Raw genomic sequence first — 27,775 nt, forward strand, 5'->3', positions numbered from 1 at the left:
TTACATTTGTTGTTGTTGTTTATGTATGATTTATTTGATTATTTTATTTTTTGGTTTACAATGTTTGTTTTTTTTTTCTTTCTTAAGAATTAAATGTTAACGTAAAGTTGTTTTTTTTATTTGCCTTCATTTTTATTAAGTTAATCAGTACAAAATAATGGCTAAAAAAATAGACATACATATCTCTATATACGTTAGTTAATAATAAGTTAAACTTATTGCATAACTTGCATTTGCTTTTGTTTTATTCTTTAACTAAAAACAAAATTGCTTGGTAAGGAGAATTTTTTTTTTTTTTTTTTTTTTTTGGAGGGGAGAGGTTTTTGTTTTGAAAATAAAGTCTGTTTTTTATATGTTTGGTTTGTGGGATGGATGGTTTGTTGGTTGGTTGTAAATCATTTATTCAATCTTCTTGTCGTTGCGTTTTTGGGATTTTTTGGGCGATACTTTGCCTAGAAATAAATAAAAAAACACAACAAATATAAAAAATAATAGAAGAAATAAAAAAAACAAATTACATTAAAAATGTATATTTAACCAATGTATTAGACTAATATATAGGGGGTGCTATTTTATAATTGTAAGAAACATTTTTTATTTTTTGGGAATATGGTTGCTGTTTTAAATTTAATATTTTATTTATAATTAAATTTAATATTTTAATTATTAATATCTGTAATTATTTTAATTTTTAGAAATTTATATAAATATTTATTTATTGCTAACAAGGCATTTCAATTTTTTTTCAAATTCGAAAAACTTCACAGAAAAATTTAAGGTTAAATTCGAACATTTCCCAATTTGCCCAAAATCTCAAAGGAAACTGCAATTTTAGGGAATTGATGTCAAAGGAAAATATATTCTATGTCAAATTTCACTAAGGGCTGCCGACCACAAAAAATCTGTAATTGCCATAGATATCTATAAAAATAATAGTAAAAAATTTGGTACATAAAATTTTAGGTTAAATTGGAACATTTTCCAATTTGGCAAATTTTTTCAAGAAAACGACATTTTAGGGAGCGGGTGTCAATGGAGAATATATTCTAAATAAAATTTCACTAGGGGTCACTGACCACAAGAATTCTGTATCTGACATAGATTTCTTTAAAAATATGTGTTTCAAATTTGGTGTCGAATTTTTAGGTAAAATTCGTACATTTCCCAATTTGGCTAGAATCTCCAAGAATACAGCTTTGTAGGGATCAGGTATGAAAAGAAAATATATTCTATGTCAAATTTCACTAGAGGTCTCCGACTAAAAGAAATCTGTATCTGACATAAACATCTACAAAAATATGAGTAACAAATTGGGTACGTAAAATGTTAGGTTAAAACCGAACATTTTCCAATTTGGCAAATTTCTTCAAAAAAACGACATTTTAGGGAGCGGGTGTCAATACATTCTACATAAAATTTGACTAGGGTTCACTGACCACAAGAATTCTGTATCGGACTTAGATATCTAAAAAATATCTATTACAAATTTCGTACAGAAAAATTTAAATTAAATTCGAACATTTTCCAATTTGGCCAAAATTTCCGAGAAAACGACATTTTAGGGAGCGGATGTCAATGGAGAATATATTCTACATCAAATTTCACTAGGGGTCACGGACCACAAGAAATCTGAATCTGACACAGATATCTATAAAAATATCTGTTTCTAATTTGGTGCCCAATTTTTTTGGTTAATTTCGACCATTTGGCAATTTGGTCAAAATCTTCAAGAAAATGCCATATTAGGAAGCTGGTGTCAATGGAAAATATATTCTACATCAAATTTCACTAGGGGTCACTGACCACAAGAAATCTGAATCTGACATAGATATCTACAAAAAAAAATATCACAAATTTCATACAGAAAAATTTAGGTTAAATTCGAACATTTTCCTATTTGGCCAAAATTTCCAAGAATACGACATTTTTTGTAGCTGGTGGCAAAGAAAAATATATTCTACGGTAAATTTCACTAGAGGTCTCCGACTAAAAGAAATCTGTATCTGACATAAACATCTATAAAAATACCAGTAACAAATTGAGTGCATAATTTTTTTTAGGTTAATTTTGAGCATTTTCAAATTTGGCCAAAATTTCAAAGAATACGGCATTTTAGGGAGCTGGTGTCAATGAAGAATATATTCTACATCAAATTTCACTAGAGGTCGCTAAACAAATGTAATCTGTAACTTTAATAGAACAGTCTAAAATAATAGTTGGCAAATTTGGTACATAGAAAATTGAGGTTAATTTGATGTATTTTTGAATTTGCTCAAAATTTCCCATAAAACTTCATTTTAGGGGCTTGGTATCAACGAAGAATATATTCTACATCAAATTTCACTAGAGGTCGCTGAACAAATGGAACCTGTAACATTACTAGAAAAGTCTAAAATAATAGTTGGAAAATTTGGTACATAAGAATGTGAGGTCAATTTGAAGTATTTTTTTATTTGCCCAAAATCTTCCATAAAACTTTATTTCATGGGCTTGGTGTCAATGGAGAATATATTCTACATCAAATTTCATTGGAGGTCATCGACCAAAAGAAATCTGTAGTTATTGGGTATATAGGTTGTTTTGGTAAATTTAAAATGGTAATATTTTTCTCTAAATCTTTTAAACTGTATTAGAGTAGAGGTCAATAAACAAAATGTTAATTTCATTCGGTCAATTTGGTTACGCTCGGCGATTTCAAATTTATTTTTTTTTATAAAAAACCTCTATTTCAATACCTTATTAGCTACATAAAAAAGTAATATAAATATTTTTTATGCCTTTAAATTTCAAAACAGCACCATAAAGTTATCAAATAAAAAATGAAAAAAAAAAACGGCTAAAACAAATCCATTTCTTTTTTGGCTTAAAATATACTAAACTAGACAATTTTTATTTTAATATCATAAGGTGTGCTTTCAATATCAACATGTTTGCTAATGGTCTTATTTAACTTTCCTCGTGCATGTTCTATGATTCTAGGATGTATCATGTAAATGGGACCTGGTCGGTGGTGGTGGTGGAGGGTTTATTTATTTTTTTTTTTGTTTGTTTTTATAGTTTTTTAAAACAAATATGGCAAGGATAGCATGAAAGTACACAGACATAAAAAGAACACAAACACACAGAAAGAAAGAAAATAGAACATGTCACATCATAATGAAGAAGTTTGCATATAAAATGTTTATACAATAAATGTGCTGATTTTTGTTAATTAAATACATTTTAAGGGTTTGTGGTAAAAAAATAAATTTAAATAAAATTAATTCAATTACCAATTTGAGGTGAAATCCAAATTAAAAGTAAATATATTAAAGAAAACTTTAAATTCAGTTATAGAAAAAGAAAAAGTATTGAAGAAATAAAACAATTATTTCAGTTTTTGTTTTTCTCAACACAAAGAAAGGTGGAAAAAACATTTATGTGTTTGCAACAAAGAGGAGGGGTAAACAACAATGGACATACCTTTTGATTCCTTGCTGTCTTGGGATTTAAGTTTTTTAACAGGGGATTGTTGATTTTTGCTGGCCTTACGTTTGTCCATCATGCGCTACAAGTGAAAAAAAAAAAAAACACACGCAACATATTAATGCAAATGTCCACAAATTTAGAAGGGTGGGAAAATGGAAACTAGGATAACATACCTGCCACAATATACAGCCATATACAAATGCTATGGATATTAGAACTTGTACCGTCAGCCAAATAACAATGTTAATGGCTTGCGTGCGTTCAAACAGTTCTTTGCCATTTTTAATGCATAAAATTGCCTCGGATACCATAATGGCACCGTATACCCAACACTGGGTGCCGACACGTTTACAACGTGTATCCGTAACATAGGTATAATATTGTCTGGAAAGGTATACAAATAAAAAAAATATTTAATTACAAGTTTGTAGAAAAAAAAACAAATTAACTCACCTAACAGATGGCGCCACAAACAGGCCCACAAATACCAAACGTCCAATGACAATATAATGGTCTGGTGGCATTTCAAATATGTGCTTTAGGAAGAATGTGTTCAGTTCAGTTACCTATAAAAGAAAATAAAAAGGAAGAAAAAAAAACACATTAGTAAATAGGTTTTAAAAAGGCCGATTTGGCAAATTTTTAGTGAGCGGATGTTAGTGAGCGCGTGTTAATGGAGAATATATTCTGCATTAAATTTCACTAGGGGTCACTGGCCACAAGAATTCTGTATCTGACATAGATTCCTTTAAGAATATCTACTACAAATTTCGTACAGATAAATTTAGGTTTAATTCGAACATTTCCCAATTTGGCCAAAATCTCGAAGCAAACTACATTATAGGGAACTGATGTCAAAGAAAAATATATTCTACATCAAATTTCACTAGTAGTCACTGACCACAAGAATTCTGTATCTGACATAGATATCTAAAATAAATCTGTTTTAAATTGGGTGCATAATTTTTTTAGGTTAATTTTTTTATTTGGCAAAATTTTTTAATTTCGTTAATGGAGAATATACATTTTCCAATTTGGATTTCTTTAAAAATATCTCTTACAAATTTTGTACAGAAAAATTTAGGTTAAATTCGAACATTTTCCAATTTGGCCAAAATTTCCAAGAATACAGCTTTTTAGGGATCAGGTGTCAAAGGAGAATATATTCTGCATCAAATTTCACTAGAGGTCTTCGACTAAAAGAAATCTGCATCTGACATAGATATTTATAAAAATAGCGGTAACAAATTGGTTACATACAATTTTAGGTTAAATTCGAACATTTTCCAATTTGGCCAAAATTTCCAAGAATACGGCATTTTTAGTAGCTGGTGGCAAAGAATAATATATTCTACGGTAAATTTTTCTAGAGGTCCGCGAATAAAAGAAATCTGTATCTGACATATATATCCATAAAAAATATCTCTAACAAATTGGGTACATAAAATTTTAGGTTAAATTCTAACAATTTTCAATTTGGCCAAAAATGCCCTTAAAAACATTTAGGGAATGGCGTATGGGGATGATAGATACCAAGGAACGGCTCTAATTAACTTTAACATGGCGAAGTCCAGGCTTATCTATGTGCCTCTTTCAACTCATGCGATGGAAAGTGACTGGCGTAAGTAAATCTGAAGATTACGTCCTGTATTATAGCTGCCATGAAAAGAGACGTGAATTTGGCTGTGGATTTATGGTTAACAGGAGAATAAAAGACATCGTCTCCAGATTTACTCCAGTAGATGAGGGAAAGTCTATAATCCATATAAAAGCGAAGTTATTCTACATCAGTCTCATTTGCACCCATGCTCTGACCGGATGGTCCGACCAAAGACATATTTTATGACAGTACAAATATTTAAAAAAAATCCCACCTTTATAAAGACCCTAAGCAATATTTTTAAAATTTTACAAATTAGATTGACAACACGCGAAACTTACCTGCCAAAAGATTACCAACTGTATAACAGCTGCAAAACGCATAGCAGTCGATTTAGGATCCAACCATCTAATGGCTGTCCAACTTTCTGGTGTGAATTGTAATACGGCACGCTTAATTTTACCACTAGTCGATGAGATATCCTTAATACTGGCCCATTTGTATTCACGCATTTCCAAAATTTTACAGATTTTCAAACCGACCCATATACCCAAACCGTTGCAAATTAAAACATCCAAAATGAGAGCATCCCACCAGCATTCCACGAAATTCGGTAATAAATGAGCAAAGGTAATTTCGGTGATTTCCCACATTATCGAGATGGCCCACAATATGCCCATGTGACGTATCAGCACCGCCTTGAAAGCCCAGCCCAAGAAATGGCCCCAGGCGAAAACATCCAAATGACCTTTGACACGTTCCAAAGAGACATCGGAACAATTGACACCGTATTCCTAAAAATAAATACATTTTTTTAGTTATAAATAAAATATAATTTGTAAAATTATATATAATTGTTTTACCTTATCCATATTAATGTGGAAATCCCGCAGTTTCGGATCCAACCAATAGAATATATTCATAATAGTCTTGTGATTTTGGAACATTAGAAATTGCAAGGCCATTAGGTAAAGCACTGAACAACCAAAGAGTATACGCCATACTGCCGGATGCGGCCGTGTAAATGGACCATTGGGAAATGTCAATACCGAAATGATTAGGAAAAAGAATACCACGCACAATATGCCAGCCCAAATGTTTTCCTCGAAATTACCTTCGTCCCTGGAAATAAAGAACACAACACAAAACATTTTTTAATATTGAAAATAATCTGAAATTATATAGCCTCCATAATAAGGATACCGATATGAAGTTTCGAAGTTTCCAACCCCTGCACCTAATGATGTTGTAATGTTTGTATGAAACTTCCAATGTTTGCTGGGGGAAAATCTTATTCAGCCGAAAAGTATGCTTTAGATATTAATTGATTTATAAAGAACCAATAAGAACAGGGTGACACACGTTTTTTTATAACAAACCCAAGACTATTGATGGTGTTGTAATTTTTTTATAAATATACGGCTATTGCTAAAGCTATAAAAATATTTTTAAAAAATCCACGCCTATGGCAGATCTTTAAAAATTATTTTTAAAAAATTCAAGGCTTCCAAAACATTTTTTTTGAATGAATCCAGGCCATAGAAATGTTTTTTTTTAATCTATGACTAGAGAAAGTGTCTAAATTCACGCCTATGGCAGATCTCTAAAAAAATATTTTAAGTAAATTCACGCCTCTGTCAGCATTGTAAGGAAAGGACCTATCGGAGCCCTTCAATACCGAACGAGGTTTCAGACAAGGTGACAGTTTGTCGTGCGATCTTTTTAACATCCTGCTGGAAAAGGTCATAAGAGGCGCAAAGGTGAACAGAAATGGTACTCTGTACACCAAACAAAATGTTTTACACCACCGATGATCGATATAATCAACATTACAAAAGTCACTTTTGAAGAAATTGAGGAGTCTGCAAAAATATAATTTTAAAAAATCCACGAGCTCCAAAAAAATTTTTCGGACAAAAATCAGACATTTAAAAAAAAATATTTTTAAAAAACTAGGCCAATGGCGGGTCGCAAAAAATCTTAAAAAAAATCCATGTCACCAAAAAAAAATATTTTTAAAAAATCGAAGTCTCTCAAAAAAATGTTTTTAAAAGATCAACTACAAAAATAGTTTTAAAAAATCCAAGTCTCCAAAAATATAATTTTAAAAAATCCAAGTCTCCAAAAAAATATTTTCAAAAAATCCTAGTCTTCAAAAAATATTTTTAAAAAAACCAAGTCTCCAAAAAAATATTTTTAAAAATCCAAGTCTAAATAAAATATTTTATAAAACTCCAAGTCCCCAAAAAATATTTTTTAGGAATTCCAAGTGTCCAAAAAAATATTTTTAAAAATTCCAAGTCTCCAAAAATATAATTTTAAAGAAATCCAGATTTAAAAAAAAATATTTTTAAAAATTCACATCTCCAAAAAAATATTTTTAAACATCCAAGTCTCCAAAAATATTTTAAAAAACTCAAAGTCTCCAAAAATATAATTTGAATGAAATCCAAGTCTCCAAAAAAATATTTTAAAAAGCTCAAATTCGCCAAAAATATATTTTTATAAATCCAAATCTCCAAAAAAATATTTAAAAAAACTCTAAGTCTCCAAAAAAATATTTTTAAACATCCAAGTCTTCAAAAATATTTAAAAAAACTCAAAGTCTACAAAAATATAATTTGAATGAAATCCAAGTCTCCAAAAAAATATTTTAAAAAGCTCAAAGTCGCCAAAAACATATTTTTATAAAACCAAGTCTCCAAAAATATAATTTTAAAGAAATCCAAGTTTACAAAAATATATTTTTTTAAAACTCCAAGTCTACAAATTTTTTTCAAAACAATTTTTAAAAAACTCCAAGTCTCCATAAAAGTATTTTTTTAAAAATCCAAGTCTCCAAAATAAGATTTTAAAAAAAATCCAAGTCTCCAAAAATTTATTTTTTTAAAATCCAAGTCTTCATAAATATTTTTAAGAAACTCAGTCTCCAAAAAATATTTTAAAAAACTTTAAGTCTCAAAAAAAAGTATATTAAAAAAATCCAAGTCTCCAAAAATATATTTAAAAATTCAGGTTTTCAAAAAAATATTTTTTTTAAATCCAAGTCTACAAAAAAATATTTTTAAAAAATCCAAGTCTCCAAATTTTTTTTAACCAGTGAGCGGAGTATAGTTAGACGGGGGTACAAATGTTTGCGATGTTTGGGCCATAATTGCGATGTTTGGAGCGACCAGAAAACCCGACAAAAATTAAGTATAGACCAAATACCCCTAAATATTAAACAATCTTTTCCAAAAACAATAGGGGTCTTCACTGGGAACCCATTATACATGCAAAATTTCGTGAAGATTGGTCCATAACTGTGGCCTGTATCGTGTTTACAAATTATAATGAACAGACGGACGGACGAACGGACACACATGTCTAGATCGACTCAGCTAGTCGAGATACGACGATCGGTATACTTAAAGTGGGTCTAGGGCAAATATTTCGCAGCGTTACAAACTCTTGGGGCTGCACAAAGCTATAATCCCCTGACAACATAGTTTTTTTTTTAACTCCAAGTCTCCATAAAAATATTTGTAAAAAGCAAGTATTTAATTTTTTTTTAACTGCCAAGTCTTCAAAAAAAATATTAAAAAAAATCCAAGTCTATGACAAAAATATTTGTAAAAAATCCGCGCTTTCCTATCTCCATAAAATATGCAAAATTCATTTTTAAAATCCATGCCTATGACAGGTCCTCAAAAAAAAAAAAAAATAAATAAATAAATAATATTTAAAAAAAAAACCAAGTCTATTGCAAAAATAATTTTGAAATTTATTTTAATCTTCGTTAAACCCCATATAGATTTTGAAATTGAAGTAAATTAAAATAAGAACAAAAGAAAAAAACCACAACAAAAATAAAACCAACAACTACATCAGCTGGGGTAAAATTAAACAGAAAAAAACATAGACTACGTCACAGAAAAAGTATCGCATGATTCCAAGCAAATGGCATGGGAGATTCCAAAGGTCTCACTGTGAGTAGGATGGATCTTGTAGGCGCCATAATGTTCATCTTAAATATGATTAAACCTCACAATAATCAGCTGTAATATCAGGAGATAATAAAGCATGGAACATAGATTGTTGCCACCACACACAACACAACACACGACGACGACGAAAGCAGAGATAATTCTTGTCAAATGGGATTTAATACAAATTTTCGAAATTATGATAAGGTTTTTCTATGACATTTGACCGGACCGGCGAGTAATTTCCTTAAAGGCGGATCTTCAAGTGAAAGGGGTTTTGAAACACAACACATGTTTTTTTTCTGTTTAGAATAGAATTTCAACAACAAAGAAAATAATAATGACAAGAGATAAGATTGTGAAATAACAAAAAAATATACATAAATAAAAAATGAAATTTTGAAACAAATTTCAAATTAATCGAATGACTAGCTCATGGAATAGCTTTGGTAACAGAATGTATTTTTTTTTTGGATGGAGAAAAATAAATTCCATTAAAAAATTATTGTTTTGTAAAAGATGTCATGTAATTTAAATCTTCTTATCAATGCCTGTTCTATTAATTGGAAAAAATCAATTTTTATATAGGACCCCTATCATTTTCAATTAAGAATTTTCAATATTTCAATATACCACACCACCCTCTTTGTATTATTAAACAACATTTATAATTACAATAAAAATAATTAATCTTTTATAAAAACGTGCTTCCGAAAACCAAACACCAAAAATCCCGCATTGCAACAAATATTCATTCAAGTACTTGGGGGTTATTAACCTTATCTCTATTTTGACGATGATGGTAATGATGACGATGATGAAAATAGAAAACGGAACTATGTATGTACATAAACATAAGAAGGGCTGGTTGGATGGTGGAGGTCAAAGTCATACATTTAAATATTAAGGAAGTATATATTTTTTTTTAATAAAATAAAACCAGTAAGGAAATCAGTATAGTCGGACTGGCCCGACTATATGATACCCTTCATCACTATGGGCATAACCTACATATGAATCCTAAGAGACGTCGTCGCCTTTTCGAAGGAACATTGACACGAAATTGAGCCCCATTTACCTTAAATCGGACAAAAAACTATATATTAGAGCTATATCTGAAACTCAACGGATTTTCTCGAAACTTAACACACTTCATTCTGGACCTAATTCAGTACCCGATGCCAATGCGACCTGTACTTTGTTTACAATTTAACATCTACAGACGGATAGACGGACGGACATGATAAATCGATTCATGTATATTCTCAAAAGGAACTATGGGTCTATCCCGTTTCCTTTTGCCTGTTACAAACATATGCACAAAGACATAATACCCTGTACCGCAGTGTGGTGAAGGGTATAAACATGTGAGCCCTCTTCAAGCCTACGGCAGGTCTCCAAAAAAATATTTTAAAAAATCCACGCCTATTTAAGGTCTCCAAAAAAATATTTTAAAAAATCCACGCCTATTTAAGGTCTCCAAAAAAATATTTTAAAAAATCCACGCCTACTTAAGGTCTCCAAAAAAATATTTAAGGTCTCCAAAAAAATATTTAAAAAAATCCACGCCTATTTAAGGTCTCCAAAAAAATATTTAAGGTCTCCAAAAAAATATTTAAAAAATCCACGCCTATTTAAGGTCTCCAAAAAAATATTTAAGGTCTCCAAAAAATATTTTAAAAAATCCACGCCTATTTAAGGTCTCCAAAAAATATTTTAAAAAATCCACGACTATTTAAGGTCTCCAAAAAAATATTTAAAAAAATCCACGCCTACTTAAGGTCTCCAAAAAAATATTTAAGGTCTCCAAAAAAATATTTAAAAAAATACACGCCTACTTAAGGTCTCCAAAAAAATATTTAAGGTCTCCAAAAAAATATTTAAGGTCTCCAAAAAAATATTTAAAAAATCCACGCCTTCTGTAGACCAAAAAAAAAAAATATTTAAAAAATCCACGCCTTCTGTAGATGCCAAAAAAATATTTAAAAAATCCACGCCTATTTAAGGTCTCCAAAAAAATATATAAGGTCTCCAAAAAATATTTTTAAAAATCCACGCCTATATAAGGTCTCCAAAAAATATTTTTAAAAATCCACGCCTATTTAAGGTCTCCAAAAAATATTTTAAAAAATCCACGCCTATTTAAGGTCTCCAAAAATATTTTAAAAAAATCCACGCCTATTTAAGGTCTCCAAAAAATATTTAAGGTTTCAAATGAAAACATTTAAAAAATCCATGCCTATTTAAACATGTTTAAGTTCCCTGAGGAGGCTTTTTTCTATAGAAAAAAATCCTCAGTTCCCTGAGGAGGATTTTTTTCTTTAGAAAATTAAATTGGTAATAATTTAGTACATACTTTGAATTGCAAATCTCCCTCCCTCAAAAATCATCGATATTGGCCCAACTTTTTAAGATAGCCTCCATTGAACGGATAGCGCCATTATAGTGGTCTTTTGGGGAGTTTGGGTTTGGGCACATTTCTTAATCAAATTGCCTATAATTTAGTATTTAAAATTCTCCTTTTTCCTCATTGTCGCTAAGATTCGCTTCCTATAATTCCAAACAAATCTGTTTGTCATAATGTGGTCGTTGCTCATACCGACCGACCATCGTGTATCTACTGTCAATCACCAGATCGATCCACATGGTGTGTTTGAAATAAAATGAAAATTTCTATTCCATAACAACAACAACAGTAGCAACTAGAATTAAACACTTAACGGCGAGACTGAAAAAAATGAGAAAATGTCACCGCGCCCCTCCCCTCTCACACCCATTTCACTTTCACATATCTAAATATATTTTTTAGTACATGTATGGGCTTCCTTGCACATTTGTTGTTAAAGGCAGGCAGTATGGCTGCGACTGGGACTGGCTGATAATCAATACGTAACGTGTGTAACGTGATGATGGCGATGATGAAGGTTGAGTGATTTTTTTTGGAACAAAAAATAAAGCAATTAACGCAGCAATGCGAGTCAATTTTAATTACAACTTATTTTGTTGGTCTAGAGAGAATATAAAATAAAAAATTTAAACAAATTTGAAATATATTTGAAAAAACAAACTTACGCATCCATTTTAGATATTCCTGGAATGTATGCAAAAGCATTGGCCAAAAACTATAAATGCAATTTGTTTTCTATTTTGTGTGTGACGTTCGTTTTGTTGGCTGTTGTTGTTGTTGATTTTGTTTTGTTTCACCTTGTGGTTTTAGAATTTTATTTTCTTAATTTGTGGCATGTTTTAACTTTTAATCATTTTTTGTATTTGTATTATTGTTGTTGTTATTGAAAATAGTAACCATTGTAATCGATTTAGTAACATGTTATTTTCATTTGCTGACTATTCTTAGAGAAAATAAAATTATTTGTGGTTAGAGGGTATTTTTTTCTTCTAATGTGTTAAATTTTTTTGTTTTTGGATATTTTTTTAATTCTAGGAAGTATGATTTGTATAAATTGTATGTTGTATCACACGTTGGAACAGCAAATTGGAAACTAAAAAGAAATGACACAATTTTTTTCTGCCATTAGCCAAAGAAAGGAGGAAGTGTACGCCAAAGAAGAAAAACTACAACATGAATTTTTAGCGACCTTTTCCATATATATTGTGAATAAGGGGAGAGCAAACCAAACCAAACGCAGCACAGAACAGGAGAAATAGGGGTAGGTAACAAACAAAAAGGCATTGGCAAACAATTGAGCGTGGTAGCAAAAGGGAGCAGGACTGAGAAATTTTTTTCTGAAGCTTTTTTCTATAGCAAAAAAAATCTCAGTTCACTGAGGAGGCTTTTTTCTATACCAAAAATCCTTCAGTTCTCTGAGGATGTTTTTTTTTCTATAGAAGAGACCTTAATAGGCGTGGATTTTTTAAAATATTTTTGGAGACCTTAAATAGGCGTGAATTTTTTTAAATATTTTCTGGGTGTCCTTAAATATTTTTTTGGAGACCTTAAATAGGGGTGGATTTTTTAAAATATTTTTTTTGTAGACCTTAAATATTTTTTTGGAGACCTTAAATAGGCGTGGATTTTTTAAAATATTTTTATGGAGACCTTAAATAGGCGTGGATTTTCTAAAATGTTTTTTTGGAAACCTTAATTTTTTTTTTTTTTGAGACCTTAAATAGTCCTGGATTTTTTAAAATGTTTTTTTGGAAACCTTAAATTTTTTTGAGACCTTGAATAGTCATGGATTTTTTAAAATATTTTTATGGAGACCTTAAATAGGCGTGGATTTTTTAGAATATTTTTTGGAGACATTAAATATTTTTTGTAGACCTTAAATAGGCGTGGATTTTATAGAATATTTTTTTGAGACATTAAATATTTTTTGTAGACCTTAAATAGGCGTGGATTTTTTAGAATATTTTTTGGAGACATTAAATATTTTTTGGAGACCTTAAATAGGCGTGGATTTTTTAGAATATTTTTTGGAGACATTAAATATTTTTTGGAGACCTTAAATAGGCGTGGATTTTCTAATATTTTTTTTTGGGACCTTAAACCAAACCAAACGCAGAACAGAACAGCAGCAATGGACAGGAGAAATATGGGTAGATAATAAACAAAAAGGGATTGGCGAACAATTGAGCGTGGTAGCAAAAGGGGGCGGGTAACTGAGAATTTTTTTCTGAAGTTTTTTTTTCTCTATATAATCCTTTTTTTATACAAACAATTCCTAAGTTCTCTTAGGAGACTTTTTTCTATAGAAAAAAAAATTCCTCAGTTCCTCAGGCTTTTTTCTATAGAAAAAAATCTCAGTTCTCTGAGAAGGTTTTTTATAGAAAAAAAAAAATTCTCAGTTCTCTGAGAAGGTTTTTTTATAGAAAAAAAAATTCTCAGTTCTCTGAGAAGGTTTTTTTATAGAAAAAAAAATTCTCAGTTCTCTGAGAAGGTTTTTTTATAGAAAAAAAAATTCTCAGTTCTCTGAGGTTTTTTTATAGAAAAAAATCCTCAGTTCTCTGAGGACGCCTTTTTCAGTAGCAAAAAAATCATCAGTTCTCTGAGGAGGCTTTTTTCTAAAAAAAACCCTCAGTTATCTGAAAAGACTTCTTTATATAAAAAAAAAGTTTTTCGTTTCTCTAAGAAGACCTTTCTCTATAAAAAAAATCCTGAGTTCTCTGAGGAGTATAATTTTCTCTATAGCAAAAATTCCGCAGTTCTGTGGATGGATTTTCTCTAGGAATACCTCGATGTAAAAATTTCAGCATCCTATACATTTTTTTTCCTGATCCAGAATATTTTAAATTTATATCCTTTAGAGAAAATGTGGACCGAAATTGTTTCACCTGAACCTAAAAAAAATATGTAAATTAAATATTTCTAAAAATATTGAAAATATTACACCGCATCAAAAATTCAAATTTTAAAGTTATCCTTCGAAATTCATAATTGGAAAACCTAAGAACCGATAGGCGTATCCTTTAATAATTCTCAAAACTTCAGAGATGCACCTTGAAATTATTTCCAAATTCATTTGCAATTTAAAAAAAATACTAAAAAAAAGCTTAAAAATTAATTAATAAAATAATTTTATAAATATTGAAATTGATTTAAATATTTTAAAAACCTCTAACCAAAGAATTCTAATTTAAAAATGCGATTCTGCAACCTGTACGAATTTCGTTAATTTTCAAAATACCCCCTATTGAGAATATCCTTATCCCTCTCTTTGGAAACACACGCCACTGACTAGGAAATATTTTTGTTTGCAGTTTTAGCATTTGCGCATTGTTCCGCTTCATTTTGGAATCACAACATGATGATATGGATACGTTGAAGTGTCACATGCAATAAATGCGGGTAGGTTGGGGGTGTTCTAAACAAAAAACGGAAACTATGCGAAATCTTGTTTTGTTACAATATTTGTTTTGATTATTAAAATTCCAAATTATTCCCCAAAGGTTCTGTCCTCACAAAACAAATTCCAAGTGACTCACAAGAGTTACCCTTTGTGTTATTGTTTGAAAATCTATCCTAAAACGCAATACATCTATAAATTTTATAACTTAATTAAATTAAAATTAAAAAAATTAAAACATCAAAATCATTTCCACTTACCTGACAAAGGCAAAATACATAACAGCCAATACGGATACAGCCAAGAGGGTAATTGTGTGCGGTTTATAAAAGAAATCCAGGGATATATCATCGACAGGTCTTTCATTGACCACCAAAAACGTTTCGGCAATTTCTTCCGGCTTTGGTTTAACATTGTTCGTGGAGGTAGTTGCAGCAGCACGTGCTTTTGTTGGAGTTGTTGGAGCACTGGATGCTCCAGATTTGACAGTTGTGGATGATTGATTCATATTGTTCGATTCCATGGTGGTGGTGTTGGCGGCAGTATCCGGACTACCACGTGAACTTGAACGTTTTTTCATATTACCCGTATTTTTTTAATTAAATATAAAATTCTATTTGCATTTATATTCTTTCATATAAGAAAATAAACGCACAACAATACGCAAGGGGGAGGAGAGTTGCGCAACAACCACCTTCAAATGCAATTTTAATTTACTTTGACAGTAAGTGAACGAACAGCAGGAATCCGTCAGTCAGCCACACAAAAAGAGAGCGGGTTTTATTTTGTTCTTCAACAAAGTCAATCCAGCACGTTCACGTTTGAATTGTTCTTAAGGAGCAAGTAGTTGGGTGGGGGGCCAAAACGCGCAACACTTGTTGTAACTCTCAACAAATTCAATCCTTTAATTCATAATTTCACTTTATTTTCGGTGATACTGCTACTGAAAGAATCTAAACCGACAGAACACGTCTTTTTTGCGAGAAATGCCGGAAAATAATGAAGATGATGATCAGATGAGCGGTGGTATCGCCTCACAATGTTCAATAGTTCAATTGATCTATTCACTTATATGAAATGTGTGAACTTTGTCATCCATCATACGTTTAAGGTTTCTGAAAATCGATGACATACCATGATATAAACAATTAAATAAATAAAAATTTATAAACATTATCCAGTATTATTATTATTTAACCAGTAGTATATTATTTTAATTTGTCTCAATTCTTTTCAACTAATATATAATTGAAATTGAAATGTAATTGTGTTATTTTATGGGTTTCATTAAATAGGTTTCTATAGATCGATAAATGGAAGTAATAATAAAACGGCAACTTAAAGTTATTTAGTCCTCTTCCTAATACTTTGCGTTTGAATACGGCATATCTGAGAACATGGTACAATTATAAAAGGTAACAGCAAATCCCAGCTGATTTGATTCCAACGTAATACTAGTGTCAATATGAATTTGACAAATTATGTTTTTAAAAATCACCCAACAGGAAAATTAGGAACGCATACAATTTGAAAATGTTCTTTATTAAATGTGCTCTTGTATTCAATTTACTCAATCTGCCTGCTGGGCAAGTTTAAGGAAGCAAATCTTTCTTCAAGGAATAACTCGCTATTCCCAGCATTTTCATATGTGTTACACATATATATGGCAATGGCTCAATTATAGGAATGATGTGGAAGCGATAGAAATATAAATTTGATACATTTTCATTCATGTTTTTCAATTTTTATTTTGAGGATTCGAAAATATTTCATTTTCAAAATAAAAATAATTTGATGATAATTTGTTTGTTTGTTTACATTTTTCTGTCAAATGAGTTGACACTAGTAGAACTTACAACAACAAATTTCCATGTGGTTGTTGTATCGTTTTTTGTACAACAACACTTGCTGTTACCTTCTATTATTATACCATGATCTGAGAACCAAAACTATAACACAACCTTTGGCTGAGTAGAGGTTTCGGTTTCGGATGAGCAACAACTTGAAGCATGGCAAACTGCTACAGACTACTGCCAAGGGCGTAAAGGAAGAGCTGAAAAATGCCTGCCGTTTCGAAGCAGAGACCAGAACCGAAACATCCTGCGAGTCGCATTAATTCGCCGGGATGATCACGATGTCTCCAAAATTACAGCTCAAAGGTTGCTAGGTGAACGCAAAGCAGGAAGTTCTTGTTACAAAAGTGACGAATTCTACTACGGCTGTAACTCTGGGAACCAAACCTTTAACACGACCATGGGCTGTGAATTGGATGCGGTCTTCGCTTTTTGAGTAGTCCATGTAATAAAGTTTTTGGAATCGCTCATGGCCCTTTGGGCTAGGTTCTCGTTTATGAAATAAATTGAATTGAAACCTTCCTCGAGAAGACCCAGACAGTCGCTTGAAGCATGGCAAACTTCTTGGGAACACTGCCAAGGGCGGTAATGAAGAGCCGAAAAAACCAAACCTTCCGTTTAGAAGTAGAGACCAGAACCGAAACATAGTGATACTGCTGAACAATCACAAGCCACTGAAGACCTTCGAGATGCATTCATTCACCAAGATGATTACGATGGCTCCATTATAAAAGCACATAGGCTGCTAGGCAAACGCGAAGCAGGAAGATCTTGCGACAAAAGTGCCGACTTCTACGACGACTGAATCTCTGGGAACCAAACCTTTACCACTACCATTGGCTCAGAAGAGGTTGCGGTCTTCGGATGAGCAACAATCTGCCTCGATGAGATCCAGACATTCGCTTGAAGGAAGTGCCGAAAAAACAACCATTGGCTGTGAAAGGATGCGGTCTTCGTATGAGTTGCAAACAGCCTCGAGAGGACCCAGACAGTCGCATGAAGCACGACAAACTGCTTCAGACTACTGCCAGGGACTGTAAGGAAGAGCCAAAAAACCAAACCTTTCGTTTAAGGGCCACTGAAGACAAGCGAGTAGCATTCATTCGCCGCGATGATCACGATATCTCCATTATAACAGGTCATAGGTGGCTAGTCGATAGGAACCTAATCCAATGAAGTTGATAGTCAGAACTTTCGGTTTGTCTATATCATTCGGTTTGTCGATAGGTACCCGAAGGACCACTTTCAGATCCAAGGAATATGATCGTCGGACAATTCGGTTTGTCCAATTCACTTTTTACGACTTCGTTGCACTTTTTTTACGAATACAATAAAATTGACCTCCATTGACAAGGTAGTAAGCTGGCGGTTATTTCGGTATGGTTTCCACCTCCTCTTAATGGACAAAAAATGAAACTGATATTAAAGTATTGAAAAACTCAGGAAATTAACGGTAAATAAGCTGGTAGATAAGCTTCCACAAGGTCACGTTATCGAAAGTTCACTGTTGATCTGTTTCCATACTGAAAGAATTTACTAATCTTGTAGTACGGGAACAGAGAATGTATGTCTTTTCCAGAACCCAGAACTACAAGAATCTACTACTTTTTACTACCAGTAACGAATTTTCCTACATGACAAAGAAAAAATAGCAAAATGTAGTAGATTCGTGCAACACCGGAAAAAATTAATTCTAATACGAAAACAAATTTTTCCTTTTTGATATCGATAAAATAATACAAATTGGTACATTCTTACAGTACATGATCGTGCCATATATGGCGTTCTTAATTTTGTGGAGGCCCTGCCAATTTATTTGTATTGAGGCCATACTACAAGCTCATCATCCCGCCATCATGGATATTGGAAATCTTAAAAAAAAAATCTGTCATTCGAAACGTATAATGTGTACTCATCTTTACGCTCCACATTGATATCAATTGCAAAGTCAAAAGTCGATCTACACATCCCTATTGTGGAGAATGTGTCTTTTCCAGAACCCAAAACTACAAGAATCTACTACTTTTTACTACCAGTAACGAATTTTCCTACATGACATCGAAAAAGTAGCAAAATGTAGTAGATTCGTGCAGCACCGGAAAAATTTAATTCTAATACGAAAACAATTTTTTCCTTTTTGATATCGATAAAATAATACAAATTGGTACATTCTTACAGTACATGATCGTGCCATATATGGCGTTCTTAATTTTGTGGAGGCCCTGCCAATTTATTTGTATTGAGGCCATACTACAAGCTCATCATCCCGCCATCATGGATATTGGAAATCTTAAAAAAAAAAATCTGTCATTCGAAACGTATAATGTGTACTCATCTTTACGCTCCACATTGATATCAATTGCAAAGTCAAAAGTCGATCTACACATCCCTATTGTGGAGAAAAACATAACTATACGTGTTCTTTCATTCCATAGTTATTTTGTATTGTTATCACTTGATTTGCCATGTCTCCTTCTAAACAAATATAGTACACATTACACCATAGGTGCCCATCAGTATACTTTAAAGTAGCTGCCTACTCACACGCATTGTTATGCTCTTTCAGTCAGTCGTTGTTTGACAGGCAACGAATGAACACATGCTGGGGTGCGCGCACGACGTCGTGTCCGCAGAACTAGAAAATCAACGAAATAACACTTAGGGATAAAAGTGTTTCAGTATATTTGGATTTTTATTTTATTATTCAAAATGCGTTTTGTATGTTTAAAAATTTTTAAAAACAACAGAACAATTATTTGATAATTATCGTAGTATTTAATATTAATATTTAATATTACAATATGATTATCTCGGTATATTCTACTTTATAATCTTTATTAGATTTTTGTGACATATACAGTTTGTAATTCATATAAAAATATTTTTAATAATGATTTTAATTTATATAATAACCAAAATTAAATTCTTCAATAATTTTTCCGACCACCAAAATGTACACACAATTTTGTTCGGTACTGTTCTGTTTTCTCTCACACATACTAACGCATTTTAATTTTGGGCACCTATGCATTACACTCATTCGTAAACAGAGATTTTATTTTGTGCTGCTTCTTTTTTAACGCCCGTTCTCTTTTGTCTCCTTTGATTCGTATCATTCATTCGGAAATAGTTCCGTTTGGCTCATTTCAGAGAATTATTCATTTAAATTGAACTCGTTTGGGTACAGGCAGAAGACGCAGGCAAAAGACACAGTAAAGAATACTGGCACAGGCAATGGAAACCCCAAGCAATAACAAAGGTAATGTGGTGGACATGGGGGAGGTGGATACCAGAATAGATCCATTAAAGTAATTGTTGTTGTTTTTGTTTTACAGAATTTGAGGTAACGGGCGTCTCAAGAAGTGGACGCATACGCAAGAAGTCATCCAAACTATTGGATTTCCAATCGCCTGACGAAAGTATACAAAGGAAAATGTATAAACGATCGAGTGGGTCGTCGAGTTCACGATCTGCTGCCCGAAATGGTGGTGGCAGAGGACGTCCCAGTTTGGCCACCCTAAAGGCACGCAAACAACCACGAACGTCAGGAGGACAACAAGCAGTTGCTGGTGATCCCGATGATGTGGCTGAGGATGATGATGATATGGACAATGAAAATGAGTTGGATGACAAAATGGACAGCACCCAGCCAATGCATAGCGATGATGATGATAATATCGGCGACGACGATGACGTAGTTGATGATGATTTAGATGATGATGAGCATTTGGATGATGTATTGGCCAACAATGCCACAGAGTCGGATGATGATGGCTTTGGTGAATTGGTGGCCGATCTGGTGGGCACTGAGGGTGGTGGTGCTGCGGCAATGGAACGGGGTGCACAAAAATCCGATTCAAATGTTCGAAAATCATTGTATATGAGTGAAAAACGTTCCGGAAAAGATGGAGGACGTTTGGAACGTAAAGATAAGGGCAAGTCCCGTTACACAGCGTATAGTTTGTGGGCTCGTGAATATCGTAAAACTGCAAATTTCGGTAAGGAGGTAGATTTCACCACAGCCCGTAGAGAATTGTGGGCCAACGTATCCAATAAGGAGAAAAATAATTGGCGTCGCAAGGCAAAAATACAGGCCACCAAAGCCAAGGCAATGGAAAGGTCAGGTGGTGCGGCAAGAGATAAAGCAAAACTGGAGTCATCACCCACAGCCAGTGGGGCGAATTCAACATTTATAAATCGTCCCACCACAAGTCGTACCAAAAAACTACAGCTGCAAGCAGAGGAGAAACAAAAAGCCAAAGAAAGTATGGAAACAAAGGTGTCCAACCAGACGCCCACCTCTCGGCGAACACGTAATAACTCGTATAATAGAAAATCGACGACAGCAGCAGCCGCCGCCGCCGGAGGATCTTCAAATAAAAATTCAAATACTGTGGCATTATATGCCAATGGTTCTAGCTCTAATTATGATCTGATGGCAGGATCATCATCGTTATATAATTCCAATTCAACTCCACTTCCCACCATAGAACCCATTGATGCAGCTGCCCATCTCAAACTGTTGGGTGAAAGTCTGACAATTATTGGTGAACGTCTGAAAGATCATGAAGGGCAAATTGCTGTCTCGGGTAGTTTGTCAGTACTGCTGGACAGTTTGCTATGTTCACTGGGTCCCCTGCTGTGCCTTACCACATGTCTGCCCGGTTTGGAGAAGAAAACTAAATTGAAAACTAATTTAGCCGTGACCCTGGATAATATTGCCTATGTTATGCCGGGGCTTTAGTGAGGATGATTTATATATATCTTTTTGTTTAAGGATGCTATAATAGTTTAAGAGTGCAATTAAAAAAAAAAGAGTATTGAAATGATATACATATAGAGTATATAGATTATATATAACAAATAAAGTATCCCATGGATTTTTAAACCCAGCTTCTTTACGAGTTTTTTAAAAGGGTTTTCAGGATAAGTGTTTTTTTTTTTAATAAATTGTGATTTCAAAGGTTAAAACAAATGGAAATTAGTGGATTGAAAAAAATATTTTTTTTTCAAAATTTCCCCAAAATTAAAGTTTAAAAAAAGAGAAATAGTGGATTTGAAAAAATATTTTTTTTTTCACTTTCAAAAATATCTAACTTTTAATGAAAAGTTAAAAAAAAAAAGATCTTAGAAATTAGTGAAATGAAAAAAATATATTTTTAACAATTTTAAAAAATTAAGAAAAATTTAATTCGCAATGTTTTTTTTCACTTTCAAAAATATCTAATTTTTAATCAAAGGTGCTTGAATAAAAAAACTTAAAAAATATTTTATCTAAAATTGTTTGAAAAAATAACAGGAATTGTGATTTTTTTTTGAAAAAAATTAATTTTTTTAAATTGTTTTTATTTAATTTCTGAATTTTTGCTAAAATTGTTATTAATTTTTTTTTTCAATTTATTAATTACTCTAAATTTTTTTTTTTGAAATTTTTGTTTTTTAAAAATTAATATAAACAATTTTCTAAAAATAAAAATTCTTTATTTATTTAACGATTACATTTCGTTTAAAATATTTTTATTGAATTTTGGGAAATTATATTTTGTTTTGAAAAAATAACAGGAATTGTGGATTTTTTTTGCAAAAAAATTTAATTTTTTGTTAAAAATTATTTTTATTTTTGAATTTTGATAAAATTTTTATTAATTTTTTTAAGTACTTTAAATCATTTTTTTAATTTTTTTTATTGAGTAAATCTTGATAAAAAATAGTTTTTATTTTGAAAATTTTTCAGAAAACAGAAATTGTAGATTTTTTTTAAATGAGTAAATATTCTTAAAAATTATTTTTTTATTTTATTATTTTTGGATTTTTTTAAACTTTTTTATTTTTATTTCTGATTTTTTTTCAATTTTTTTAATTACTCTAAAATATTTCTTATAGATTTTTTTGGTTTTTAAAAATTGAAACAAATTTGTTTGTTGTTGTATTTTTTAACTATATTTATTAATATATACTTTTATATATAATTATGATTAATTATGGCAATTTTTTTATCAAGGCATAAACAAATTACTTAATATTATTTAGAGAGACATACAAATTAAAAAAAAAAATTAAACACATGGGGAATGTTTGAGATTATAAGGTAAAAACAATATCCAATACCTTTTTTCGTTTTTGTCTTAAATTTAAATATTGAGTGATAAATTTTCAACACCTAGCTACACACAAGAAAAAAATTAAACTTAAAATTAAAAAAAAAAACAAAATTTTGCTATGAACACAAAATTACAAAAAAATTAGGAATTCTTCGTTGCCCATAGATATACAGAGGTTGTGGTAATGGGTTCTTTTTAAGGAATGGGAAATATTGCCGTCATGTTTATGCAAAAAAAAAGGGAACTAAACAAAAAATCTAGTCCGAGAGAGAATGTCTTCTATTCTGCGCTAAACAGTCTCATTAAGTAAAACATGGCATTTCAAAAGAGAGTAGTGCTCTCCCCTACAATTGTTGTGATAACCCGGCCGCCGATATGTTATCCCCAGCCCCAGCTGTCTTTTTGGCCACCCGACAAACCAACACCGGTGCCACACAAATTTCAATTTCAACATCCCTTGGTGCCGTTGAGGTTTCTATGCGTAATGTTTCCGACCAGCAGGGTACAGCATTTTGGGGATCTAAAAGAATACGTTGCGATTTCTCAGCATCCAAAGATGTGGAGAAGCTATCATCTAATATTAGGGTGGCGGATTCGGGGTTGATCTGCAAGATTTTTAATTGAAATTAAAATGAAAAAAATTTAAATTGAAAATTTTCAATTTACCATTTGCGTTTGACACACATAACGATGGGCCACAAGCGAAGCCTTGGCCGCCCCAATTTGTGTATTTTTCCAAGCACTATTCTTCACCGTGAGCATGGCCTGAAAAGCCAGGGTGTGCAAGTGGATACGTGTTACCATACGTCGTTTCGTCTTTATGACACTTGAGGCATTTTGATAGTAGTCCTTAGCCAATATACTAAACACCGTACGCATATGATCTAAGGTGGCTCCGACACGAGGATTACTATCCGTGGCAAAACTTGTCTTCCCAAATTCCATTACCTGGACCAAATTTTCCAGCTCTTGTTCATTCATACCCAACGAATCGACATAGGGTAAAATGTATTTTCTCAATTGCTGTAGTAATTCTATTTCCACATATGAGGCCATTTCAAAGTGTATCTGGGTACGTGGTGTCAGTTCATTGATTTGTTTATTAACCTTTAGCAAACGTTCCTCCCGTATGCCCACCTCAAATTTATAACTATCCATCATTTGTATGCCACTGATGACAAACAAATCCGGTTGATAGTCTTTCACCGTTTTCTGCAGTTGTTCCAGGGAATTTAAATGCGGATTATTTTGATCGTTGTGCAGGATATAACGATTGGCACGTGGAGCTGTAAAGGGGCCCCATTGTTCACCAGCCTTATATTCCAATATCAAATGGATATCATCCTCCTCCACTTGGTCACCGGCAATTTTGATATTATTAGGTATTAGACGGCGAAGTCTAAACAAGAGGAAATAATAAAAAACAAACAAATTAATTAAAAGTATTCTAAATATTAAATACATTTCCACCTACTTGTGTGACATGCGTGCCCCCAACAACACATTCCAGCCTTCCTTATCAAAGCGTATACCCATTAAGGGGGCATTGCCCCCAATAAACCATTGTATGCGATCACGATGCTGTTTCTTGGCAATTTGTATCAGTTTCCTAAACAAATAGGGGTTTGGCATACTTCTTCTAAAACAAAAACAACGACAACAAAAATCAATCAATACCAATAAAAAAAGTTTACAACCTCCCTCCCCCTACTCACTCTGCCGCTGCTCCATTCTGAAAATAATAACCAAATGTCTGCAACAATTCCGCCTCATCATTGATTTCATCAACGGTAAACTCTGGCCCCAGCACATCGGGTACAATAGCACTGGAATAGTTAAGAAATTCCGTACCACTAATTACCAAATCACTGCAAGCACCATAACCCAATGCCACCTTGGGTTTCGGTTCCCAAGGTCGTTTCAGTTGACTTTCAATGGCCAGCAAACTGGTTAAAATCTGTGTCACCTTATTCAATTGTTTCAACGATAGGAATGCCTGCCACACAATCGATATTAAGGCTGCAAATACCGAACAGGTTGTTATCAGGGACATATATTTGAGCAACGTCATGGTTCTTCGAGTGATCCTCTACGACATATAGGTGATATTTATCGGGGTTTTCTTGTTATTAAACCAAAATATCGAGAAAACAAATTTAAAAACAAGAACTTGGAAATAAATCGACTGAAGTAATGAAAAAACGGAGCTGTTACGTTGATAGCGTTTGACGGCGTTTGTCACTTTGCCGGTATATGCCACCGTGGGCAAGGGATGTATAGATCGATAAGTGACGTTTTCTAGTAAATCGATAATCATAGCAAATAAAACAGTTATCGTTAATGAGAAGGAAGAAAATTGCTCTTGAAATCATAAAATAAATACCGCTATTCCGCATAATTAGTGAGAGTGGGAGAGAAAGAGAGAGAGAGGAGGTCAATCTGTGACAGCCTTTGTGAGTAACGCCGTTGCATTAAATACGTTTGCCACTATGCCGGTATATGCCACAGTGGGCAAGGGATCCATAGACCGATAATGGCGTTTTCTAGTAAATCAATAAATTCCTATTGTAAACCAGTTATCGTTTATGACAGTTAAGATAAGTTATATTGAAATACTGAAATAAAGGGGGAGAGAGAGAATAAATAATAAATAATTTTAAAATAATAAATCATTTTAAAGGACACCTTTATTCATTTTAATCGATGAATTGAGAAAATTAAATACAAAGTTATCAAAGATTAATTATAAAGATTAAAAATAAACTATTATAAAAAAAATCGATAACTTGGTGTGAACGAAAAAATATATGGTATGTTCCCGTACTGGTTCTCAAGTTTGCTGCCAAAATCCATTATTGTGAATTGACTTCCACTATGAAAACGTAAACAACTTAAAATTATTGACATTAAACTTGAGAAAAACAGCTGACTTTCACCTGTAGGGTGAACTTATTAATAGATCTTGGAAAGATTTTATTGGACTCTTCAAATTATTTCAAAAATATTAAAAGAAAACAAGTTTTTTTGAGCTTCCAAAAATATTTTAAAATTTTTGTTTTATTGATCTCCTAAATATTTAAAAAAAATCGCCTTTATTGTGCCCTAAACATTAAAAATTAAATTATATTGCGTCCCTTACTTTTTTACAATCCCCATATGGTCCGCTCTCAAAAATCTATAGAAACATCACATATATTGGGTTCCTAAAATTATTTAAAAATCGCCATTTATCAATATTTATTATTTTTTAATATGTAAAAATCGTGCATTATTAAGAAACTATTATTTTTTATAGCTTCATTTGAGTTTTTAATGTCATTTTTTTAATGCTGTGTATATATATATTAAAAATCCCTTTTATGTTTTAAAAATAATTTTCTTTATTATCATTTAATTATTTAAAATTTCCCCATATATTGGTATTTTATTTAATTTTTAATTTTTTTTATAACTATAATTATTTTTTAAATATGTTATTTATTTTTTAATTATTTAAACCTTACCATTTATTTATTATAAAATTATTTTCTTTATTTTTTTGAATTACTAATTTTTAAAATAAAGGAAAAAATGTTATCGTAGTAAAAAATTTATTGTCTTTTTTTATTTTTTATTTAACTTGTGTTATTTTTAAAACCTCAAAAAATCCCTCACTGTCATGCTTTTAAAAATATTTTATTTATTTTTTAATTATTTAAATATCCCAATTTATTTATTATATTTTTAGTACTATTAAAATATATAAAAAATCCCTCTTTATTAGTTTTTCGTCGCGTTTTAATCATTTTAATTTGTATTTCTCCCATTTGTCGTCCAGAGACCGTTAATGTCGTTTGTTTGCTTTATTTCTCATCACACTCTCTCTCATTTGCCAGAGCATGCATGCACAAAATATCCCCCAGAGTATGCGTGAGAGTTAACAGATGTTTGTCACAAAGCTCCAACAACCAAACAATAACACACACACTAACATACAAAACAAAAATCACATGTTCGCATCGTATGGAATTTGGCGCTTCTTATTTTATTTATTTTTTAAATTATTTAAATATCCCAATTTATCTATTATATTTTTATTACTTTTCAAATATGTAAAAATCCATCTTTATTAGGCCTTTAAAATAATTTTATTTCAATTTTTCCGTTGAGTTTTAATCATTTTAATTTAGTTGCTCTCCTTTGCCTTCAGATGCCGGTAATATCGTTTGTTTGCTTTATATCTCATCATTCTCTATCTCTCTCTATCATTTTCCAGAGCATGCATGCACAAAAAATCCCCCAGAGTCTGCGTGAGAGTTAACAGATGTGTGTCACAAAGCTCCAACAACCAAACAATAACACACAAACACACATATCAACACACAAAACAAAAATCACATGTTCGCATCATATGGAATTTGGCGCTTCTTGCACACAAAACGCACTCATACACACACACACTCTAATACACCGTATAACGTATACGACACATGGCACGATAACGGCATAGAAATTGTCGTAGAGCATTGTTACAACAGCAGCAACAACAAGAACAACAATAACAACATGAAAGGATGTTGTAGTTGTTGTTTTTGCTTGCTTTTGTTTTGTTATTGGAAAAAAATACACTGCACAACGGTGGTTGTTTGAATGCTGACGCCGTAGCCGTCGCTGCCGTTGGTTTGTTGTTTGAATGCTGCCGCCGCCGCAGCTGTGACTGCTGCTGCCGCTGGCTTTCTTGTTTACTGTTTGACAAATGGCAATCTATGTTTTGTTTCAGTTCTTGAACACAGCGCCACGGAGACGGTTGTGTTGTGTTCTTACGGTAATTTTTCCTTGTGGGGGTCGAACGCTAAACGTATGAGTGATATTTTTAAATTAAAAAAGAAATATAAATTGAAATAATAATTATTAAACAAAAATAAGATCTAAAGAAAAGTGTGAGAGAGTAAAGAAATAGAAAAAGTGAAATAAATGTGAGCAAGTGAGAAAAAATTTAAATAAA

General features: G+C 31.9%; 3 protein-coding genes across 5 annotated transcripts; 1 reads left to right on the forward strand and 2 right to left on the reverse strand.

Annotated features, from left to right (window-relative positions):
* Nucleotides 1-344: 344 nt before the first annotated feature.
* Nucleotides 345-15,412, reverse strand: LOC133329521 (phosphatidylserine synthase). 2 transcript variants are annotated; one of them, XM_061537995.1, is made up of 7 exons: nucleotides 15,098-15,412; nucleotides 5,932-6,190; nucleotides 5,410-5,862; nucleotides 3,922-4,034; nucleotides 3,642-3,852; nucleotides 3,463-3,547; nucleotides 345-452 (listed from the first exon to the last, which is right to left on the reverse strand). In XM_061537995.1, the coding sequence occupies exons 1-7, from the start codon at nucleotides 15,358-15,360 to the stop codon at nucleotides 400-402; spliced, it is 1,437 nt and encodes a 478-aa protein (XP_061393979.1). In that variant the 5' UTR covers nucleotides 15,361-15,412; the 3' UTR covers nucleotides 345-399. The 2 variants fall into 2 exon arrangements, with proteins under 2 accessions (XP_061393979.1, XP_061393980.1); XM_061537996.1 differs by lacking the exon at nucleotides 15,098-15,412 and adding an exon at nucleotides 12,106-12,205 and having other exon boundaries at nucleotides 367-452.
* Nucleotides 15,413-19,924: 4,512 nt separating this feature from the next.
* Nucleotides 19,925-21,434, forward strand: LOC133329537 (HMG box-containing protein 4). The gene is made up of 2 exons (XM_061538012.1): nucleotides 19,925-19,949; nucleotides 20,026-21,434. The coding sequence occupies exons 1-2, from the start codon at nucleotides 19,925-19,927 to the stop codon at nucleotides 21,432-21,434; spliced, it is 1,434 nt and encodes a 477-aa protein (XP_061393996.1).
* Nucleotides 21,435-23,135: 1,701 nt separating this feature from the next.
* Nucleotides 23,136-24,894, reverse strand: LOC133329524 (ADP-dependent glucokinase). 2 transcript variants are annotated; one of them, XM_061538000.1, is made up of 4 exons: nucleotides 24,507-24,894; nucleotides 24,266-24,430; nucleotides 23,458-24,190; nucleotides 23,136-23,396 (listed from the first exon to the last, which is right to left on the reverse strand). In XM_061538000.1, the coding sequence occupies exons 1-4, from the start codon at nucleotides 24,860-24,862 to the stop codon at nucleotides 23,136-23,138; spliced, it is 1,515 nt and encodes a 504-aa protein (XP_061393984.1). In that variant the 5' UTR covers nucleotides 24,863-24,894. The 2 variants fall into 2 exon arrangements, with proteins under 2 accessions (XP_061393984.1, XP_061393983.1); XM_061537999.1 differs by lacking the exon at nucleotides 23,136-23,396 and having other exon boundaries at nucleotides 23,443-24,190; nucleotides 24,266-24,427.
* Between the last annotated feature and the right edge of the window lie 2,881 nt (nucleotides 24,895-27,775).

Source organism: Musca vetustissima, unplaced genomic scaffold (assembly GCF_032173495.1).
Source record: "Musca vetustissima isolate MV318-11 ecotype Yass unplaced genomic scaffold, APGP_CSIRO_Mvet_v1 utg1268, whole genome shotgun sequence".
NCBI classification, from domain to species: domain Eukaryota; kingdom Metazoa; phylum Arthropoda; class Insecta; order Diptera; family Muscidae; genus Musca; species Musca vetustissima.

Coding starts and splice junctions, on each gene's coding strand:
- LOC133329521 (XM_061537995.1), bottom strand. CDS start 15,360: ATGGAATCGAACAATATGAATCAATCATCCACAACTGTCAAATCTGGA. Junction 5,863..5,931: donor TCCACATTAATATGGATAAG/GTAAAACAATTA, acceptor ATTTATTTTTAG/GAATACGGTGTCAATTGTTC. Junction 4,035..5,409: donor AGTTGGTAATCTTTTGGCAG/GTAAGTTTCGCG, acceptor TTTCTTTTATAG/GTAACTGAACTGAACACATT.
- LOC133329524 (XM_061538000.1), bottom strand. CDS start 24,862: ATGACGTTGCTCAAATATATGTCCCTGATAACAACCTGTTCGGTATTT. Junction 24,431..24,506: donor CAGAATGGAGCAGCGGCAGA/GTGAGTAGGGGG, acceptor TTTTTGTTTTAG/AAGAAGTATGCCAAACCCCT. Junction 24,191..24,265: donor GGGGCACGCATGTCACACAA/GTAGGTGGAAAT, acceptor CCTCTTGTTTAG/ACTTCGCCGTCTAATACCTA.
- LOC133329537 (XM_061538012.1), top strand. CDS start 19,925: ATGGAAACCCCAAGCAATAACAAAG. Junction 19,950..20,025: donor AACCCCAAGCAATAACAAAG/GTAATGTGGTGG, acceptor TTTGTTTTACAG/AATTTGAGGTAACGGGCGTC.